The sequence below is a fragment of the Clinocottus analis genome, unplaced genomic scaffold (assembly GCF_023055335.1).
Source record: "Clinocottus analis isolate CAN_PGR_092001 unplaced genomic scaffold, fCliAna1.0.p SCAF_24, whole genome shotgun sequence".
NCBI lineage: Eukaryota > Metazoa > Chordata > Actinopteri > Perciformes > Cottidae > Clinocottus > Clinocottus analis.
This window is the reverse complement of record NW_027175976.1, coordinates 1-7,500: the sequence shown is the minus strand read 5'-3', so window position 1 is coordinate 7,500 and position 7,500 is coordinate 1. Positions and strand designations below refer to the sequence as shown.

Genomic DNA, 7,500 nt, shown 5'->3' with positions numbered 1-7,500 from the left:
ACCACACTGCCAGGACAAGGCTGTACATGGCCTGGGTTCTCAGGTGCATCAGGAACCCTCTGCCTTTAGTACCAGTCCACAGATCCACCAGGAGCCTCAAGTTGTTCATCATACCGAGCGACAACATGGCAGCAGTAGCAGTGGCGCAAAGCCCAGCCAACCCACTTCCACTAAGAACTTAATAAGCAGCAGCAGTGGTGGAAGTAGTGGTGTCCCTGTTAGCAATTCAGCTAACACGGCTGCCTTAGAGTCACCCCCAATCACCGATCCCCCACGCTCAGCTCCCCAAACCCTCAACAACACTACTACAGACCTCCAGAAGTCCCTTTACAAAAGGGCCTCCTTATCCTCGACCTCGCTGTCAGTGTCTCACCCCTTTTACATGCTCACTTCAGGCAGCAAACAAACCAAAGATGCTAGCTCAGACCGCAGTACTGCAGAGATTTCATCTGCAAAGACGACACTAGACAAAGCTGTACCTCAAAAGTCTGCCAAAACCCCCAGGGAAAAAACTTTGGATCTATCCGCCAAAGAGTTGGCAGAATTCTCAAATGGATTCCCGTCTAAATTAGATGCTCTGGCCAAGTTGGGGTATTTAGCACCATCTCATTACCAGAACCAACCTGTTACCGCTTTAGCAAAGACTCCAGATCGTCCTGAAGTGGTCAGCAGTGTGCCCATCCCTTGGGTTGTTCCAGGTCCTTCCCCAGCTGACAGTCCTACACAGCAAGGCAGAGGCTCCCAAATTATGAAAAACAAGTGTGGAGACAGTATTTCTAAAAAATTACCTGGCTCCACGACAGTAGACCGAACCAATATTCTCAGGCCTGCCTCAGCGGGACGAACCTCTGCATCATCTCCTTCCCCGAAGACCAAAGGTGAATGGCCACGAGTACCTGCTACTGACTCGGAGAATCCAAAAAGTAAAGGAGAAACTCATTCATGTCCTGGAAAACAGACTACAGCTCCTGCAAATCCTGAGGCTCAAGAGAGCCATCCTCATCCTCATCAGCAGTCTCGTGTTGGGAATGTAAACTCCTCCGGTCACATCTATGGTGACTCCTACCTCCCTCCTGGTTTAGGTTTCACTAACCGCTACATCCCATACTCAGTTGCTGAGAATATCTCGTTGCAACACTTGGCCATACCAGGCAAAGGGCCCGTCTATACCCACCCAGCTTTGCTTGGCAACAGCAGCTTTTACCCACCTTGCATTGCACCAAAACATGGACTTCCATATGGCGTACATCCAAACCAGGGTGACTTCATGACATACCAGAATTCCCGAGGGATAGCCCCTCCACCTGTCTCCTCCCATGCAGGTCTTGACCGAATTGAGAACCAGGACAAAACCTGGAATGCAGAACCGTACAGGAACCAGGAAAGGCCAGACGCGGATTGCTCTCAAAAGAGGGATCTTGAGAGAGACAAATCCACAAACCAAACCATGAAGGCTTCAGGCAAAAGCCTCACTTCTACCAGAGAGGATGTTGTTTGTATTGACTTGGTGCGCGATGAGGAAGACGATGAATTGTCCTCCAACAAGCACAGCTCCTCATCTACCATGAGAGAAGATTCATCGAAGCATGCCGGTAACCATGTCCAAGAACGTGAGCCTCCAAAAGCTCCTCGCAGCCAGACTGCCGAGCAAAGACAAAGCGCGATACCCAACACCTCCCAACCTCCACGCCCTCATCACAAAACCTCTTCACCTCCTTCTCCTAGTGAGCACATCCCAGAGGAGATGCCGGAAATAGAGGAGCCACTGAGTCCATTCCCAGACATCCCAGAAGAGCAGACGATGCGCTGTGCCCGCACTTCTCCACAGCAATTTTCTAGAAAATGTAAAACTGAAGCCTCCGGTGGTGTCTTGATCCGGGGTGTTAATGGTGGGCGGACTAATGGTGTTGAGAGCGCGAGCAATGAAGCAAAGTCAGCGACCGCCGCCAATCAAAATGTTCGCCCTCAGCAAATCTCTTCCAAAGATGTAAACTCTTTGGATTCTTGTCACAACAACAATCCTCCTAGCCTCATGGGAGCAGTGTGTGCAGTCACCAGGCCAAAGAGCCCAGCTCATGGGGGCAGCTGTCATCCAGACAGTCCAGTCTGCAGCAGTAAGGGACCAGCAGGTGAAGATCTACGTCTCCAGGTCCCAACATGCAGGAGTTTCAATCCCAGCATTATGAACCACAGAACATCCACATGTAACAGTGGAGATGCGAACAGTTTCGTGGGCCCATGTTGCCGAAATCTGGCTCTGAGGGCTTCACATTGTGAACCCAGCGGCCCAACTCATGGAGGTAGCAACCCTTTGTGTCCAAACTCTGGAAGCATCAATCCCAGATTTACAAATTGCGAAAATCGCAATGCTGTGCGTCCAGTTTGTGGAAACATTCATCTCAGAGCTCCCGCATGCGAAAATAACTGCTTTAATTGTGGAAACAGCCCCTCTAAAGGCCAGTCGTTTGGAAATAACCAAACCTGTCCACATAACAGTCCCAGGGTCCACACATTTGAAAACAGTTTTTCTCGAAGCCCAGGCTGCCGGCACGTTTCACCTGGAAATCCCAACAATGGAAGCTTCAACGTGATGCCTGCGGGTATGACGTCAGTTAAAGACCCGGCGTACCATGAGGCCAGGAGAGAGAGCTGTGGAGATGACAAGGACGACGTCCAGGACAGCTCGGATCCCCTGGAAGACGAGGATGAAGACTCTTGCTGCAAAGGCCGCCACTCCGGCCTCACCAAGCGCATCGCCAACTCCTCCGGCTTCGTGGGTGATCGGATCAAATGCGTGACCACAGAGCTTTACTCCGACTCCAGCCAGCTGAGCAGAGAGCAGAAAGCACTTCAGGTAACTCTACGTTTAAATTCTCTCTTTCTTTCATCATCCCTTCCTTATTCTTGAATTGGTGAAGGTCAAGTGATAGATCTGATTCCCAGTCGTGGTCTGGAGTTCAATCAGATTTCTAGAAGTCATTCATGGCATGACCGAGACGTAGTAGTGGTTCCTTCTGGTTCCCTCAGCATTAAGATCTTTAATCCACAACTAAAACATGTTGGAAAGAAACTTTCTGTTGGAAGTTATCCTACTTTTTACCAGCAATACAGTAATATAATGTGTTGCTCATTACAGTGAGTGTCTATGTTGGGACTGACCATCATGACCAGCGTGTGAATGCATGAAACTGGAACCATACTCCGCGAGCCAGCAGCTGCTGGACGAGGTCGATGTTCATTCAACATGAACGTAGTAAAGATGTCGGAAAGGAGGTGCACATAAGGAGGCGTCACAAGGAGATCTGCCTTCTCTTTCACCTCCGTCGCTCTCTCTTTTCTTTCTTCCCCGTCTTGTTTTTCCACCCACGAGCGCTTGGGGTCGTGTGGAGGTCGGTCGGGATAACACACCGGCTGCATGTGTGCGGCCTCCGGCGGCTGCGATCCTGCTGGTTTCTCCCCAGAAAGGAAGGAAAACTGTCTTTATGTATTTATCTCTTCTTCTTCTTCTTCTTCTTCTTCTTCTTCTTCTTCTTCTTCTTCTTCTTCTTCTTCTTCTTCTTCTTCTTTCCTTTTCCTTTCATCTCTATTTTTGTTTCTCTGCCTCTCTGTTCATCTTCCTCTCCACCTCCTCGTCCCCTCGAGAGCCCCCTTCAACTCAAATTAAATCTCTCCTCCTTCTCCTCCTCCTCCTCCTCCTCCTCTTCCTCCTCCTCCTCTTCTTCCTTCCTCACCATCGGAAGAGGATGGAAAGAAGTATTTTAATGGAATCCTCCTTTTATATTTTTATCTCGTCCTTGGAGAGATAATCTTCAGAGTGAGGCGCGTGGAGACTTTTCCGAACGGAAGCTGGTTTGCGTTTTAAATCAGAATAAATAAATAATGAACATTTCCCCTCAAACACCAAAGCTGTGACGATAAACACTTCGACTCATCGAGTGCCATCAAGCTCACAGAATATTCACTCTTTTTGGAAATTTGTGAGGTTTTTCCTCGTTAATACACGAGAACTTCACAGTTTCTTTCTCGTAATTACTGGGTCTTCTTGGAAATATTAAACTGAGGATATACAGAGAGCGATGCTTCGTCTCAGTATTTAAACATTAGAGCCTTGTTTTAAATTTGGAAGATAATCAGGTTTTGTTGGTGAGACAGCAGATGTTTATTCCCTCATTGAAGGAATGAGCTGTGTTGTATATGAGTCATCTCTCAGCTGTCGGGCTGTTAAATCCCTCTGGAAGTCTTTGAGCTCGGCCGCTCGTGGTCGGGGGGGTTACCGCTCAAATTAACTCGCATTGCTCCTTCGCCCCGAGGTGCTGCCGGCTCCGGGCGCCGGCGTCGGATGGATTTGTAGATCGTTTCACGGGCCATTAATTTTTAAAATGGGTTTGTGGTTCAGGGCAAAGTGAGGTGAGGGAGAAATACTGGCCTGTCAGGCGGCGCGCAGGGACCGCTTACCAACGGTTCCTCCTGGTTTGGTTATTCGCGTCCATCTTCTGGGTTTTAGTCCTGACTCGTGACCGACGGGACGTCAGTTCATTTCTCCTGTGAGAGCAGCAGAGCGCACAAGGAGAGAACAGGGAACGTTGATGTTTTGATTGTTTGCTGGCAGCCGCTGTGGTGATGCTGATGTGGAACGAACTGAAGAAACCAAGATGGAGTCTGTCAGAAACCAAGATGGTGGCAGTCAAAAACCAAGATGGTGGCAGTCAGAAACCAAGATGGTGGCAGTCAGAAACCAAGATGGTGGCAGTCAGAAACCAAGATGGTGGCAGTCAGAAATCAAGATGGTGGCAGTCAAAAACCAAGATGGTGGCAGTCAGAAACCAAGATGGTGACTGTCAGAAACCAAGATGGTGGCAGTCAGAAACCAAGATGGTGACTGTCAGAAACCAAGATGGTGGCAGTCAGAAACCAAGATGGTGACTGTCAGAAACCAAGATGGTGGCAGTCAGAAACCAAGATGGTGACTGTCAGAAACCAAGATGGTGGCAGTCAGAAACCAAGATGGTGACTGTCAGAAACCAAGATGGTGACTGTCAGAAACAAAAATTGCCACGTCTCGCAATTTTTTAAGCTCATTCTCATGATTCCTTCTTCCCAGTTGTGAATTCTGAGTAAAGACTGAAGGACACACCTGATTGGTTGATTGAGGTTTGAGTCTGAGGACGAAGTGAAGTAAATGTTTCATCTTCTTTCTCTCAGCGGGCGATGCTGCGCTTCTCTGAGCTCGAGCTAAAGGAGAAAGAGGGAGGACGAGAGGAAGACGAGGAGGATGAAGGAGGGATGACGGCAGCAGAGGAGACGGAGCTGGCGGACGGCCAGCGTGGAGACGGAGGGAGGGAGGAAGACGAGGAGGAGGAGGGGAGGGAGGAAGACGAGGAGGAGGAGGGGAGGGAGGAAGAAGGAGGAGGAAGAAATCCCTCTGCAGCCACCGACGAGGCACCGAGAGGTAAGAGGATTCCCAGAGAGTTCTGCAGGACAACGTGCACTTACACACACACACACACACACTAAACTTACCCACACGTGCACTAACAAAGACACGACACACAGACTCATACTAACACACTCACACACACACTAACACTCTACCTCGCACCTTCCTTCCTGTTCATTTTATCACTAAACAATTGGACTAAACAAACATTGTGTCACTTTTGGGTAATTGTGATCATTTCTCTCTTTTCACGAACCGAACAGTTCATTGATGAATGGAGAGAATGACGAGGAGAGGAAGAGGAAGAATAAAACAGAATATGAACAAAGTGGGATGACCTTCATCACATGAACACAGGGAACATTTATGGGCATAAACCAGCATCTCTTGTTCCTCTGCAGGTTTCCCTAAGCCCCGCCTCCTCGTCCCACCGCTGGGCCACCGAGCCGCCGCCCAGAAGCCGGACGGCGGCTCGGAGGAGCAGAAGAAGAGCGGCGAGGAAGTAGGAGGAAGAGGAGGAAGAGGAGGAGGCGGCGTGTTCATCTCACAGCAACAACAGCGCTTTCTGTCCACAGCCAGAAGCCTGTTTCAGGGACACCCCTCCATGCCGGCACCCAGGGGTTCGAGTCCCGGCGCGACGGACAACCAGAGGCGCATCTTCAGCCTGGAGCCGTTCCACCAGAGCAGCATCAGCAGCAGCCGGCTGAAGAGAGGGAGGGAGGAAGGAAGGGAGGAAGGGAGGGAGGAAGGGAGGGAGGAAGGGAGGGAGGAAGGGAGGGAGGAGGAGAGGACAGGAAACCCCAACAAGAAAATCAGACTCACCGCCGGTAAGAGTCCCTGAGAACTAGAAATAAAACATAAAGTACTCACAGGATCAATGAAAACAACAACTTGCCTATGACTTAATTGTCATTAATAGTAATAATACATATAATAATACTTTCAGTGATCAAAATGGCTTTTTGACGTCACCTTTCGGCTCAAATTATACACATTTTAGGCCTCAGGTGTTCCACAGGGTTCTTTACTGGGTCCCTTCATGTTGTCTGGTTTACTGTAACCCGACACAGACTCGACCCTGGAGGACATCAGGAAGCTGAAGGTCTGCATCGAGCTCAACGGCCTCCGACTCAACAAGCCCCGCCTCCCCGGGGAGCTCAGCCAATGGCTGGAGGTCGACGGGAAGTCCAGAAGGGACGGGGCGAGGTCAGAGGTCAACGGAGGCTGGAGGGACCCGGCGTCCGTCAGGAGGGCCGACCCGACAGGTGAAGTAACACATCACTGCATTCTGGATAAGATCCCACGATAATAATACAATATAATTATCATTTCATATCGAGTCACAAAACAATGCAAGAAAATACAATTAGTCATAAAATCCTAAAAATATATATGAACATATAAAACTGTAACACATATGAATTATTCATAAACGTTTCCTAATAAAGAATATGAATAAATAACAGATAACTGAGATAAATATGATAATAGTCAACTCTGTTGTTTTCACCAGTTGAGAGAAAAATGTGAATTTAATGTTGAAGTCAGGCTGAGGCTGATTTACAGGGAAGGCTTTTATTCTGAAGGAACTCAGACGCTGCGAGTCGAAAAGCAGAAGAAGAAAACGTGTCTGCTGTCATCAGTGTGTGTGTGTGTGTGTGGGTCTGTGTGTGGGTGTGTGTGTTTGTGTGTGTGAGCTCCATCTGGGAGATGTTAGACGGCTATTAGCACGCCACGGTTCACACACACACACACACACACACACACACACACACACACACACACACACACACACACACACACACACACACACACCCCGCCTCCTCCTCCACATGTTTCCTGTCGCGTCCTGTGGACTCGTGTGTTTCCTCTCAACTGAACATCGTCCTCTGGACTCAGGAGGTATTTTATGTTCAATGATCATTGTGATTAATAAAGGACGAGGTCTTTTATTTTGTAGGAGGTCTTTAGTCCAGGAGACAACGATCCACTGAGAAGACATGAGATGGAAGATCAGATTGAAGTGTTTCACAATAAAAGCACCATCAGCTGATGTCGTTACA

The 7,500-nt window shown here is 48.9% G+C and overlaps 1 protein-coding gene across 1 annotated transcript in view; it reads left to right on the top strand.

The window, feature by feature from the left end:
- Nucleotides 1–6,144, top strand: part of LOC137793973 (BCL-6 corepressor-like) — a 10,540-nt gene extending 4,396 nt beyond the window's left edge. Inside the window, exons 3-6 of the mRNA XM_068590460.1 lie at nucleotides 1–2,854; nucleotides 5,203–5,449; nucleotides 5,839–5,939; nucleotides 6,013–6,144. The exon at nucleotides 1–2,854 is cut by the window's left edge and continues 599 nt beyond it. Of these exons, the coding sequence (XP_068446561.1) occupies nucleotides 1–2,854; nucleotides 5,203–5,449; nucleotides 5,839–5,939; nucleotides 6,013–6,144 (3,334 nt within the window). The remainder of the gene's footprint in view (nucleotides 2,855–5,202; nucleotides 5,450–5,838; nucleotides 5,940–6,012) is intronic.
- The last annotated feature ends 1,356 nt before the right edge of the window (nucleotides 6,145–7,500 follow it).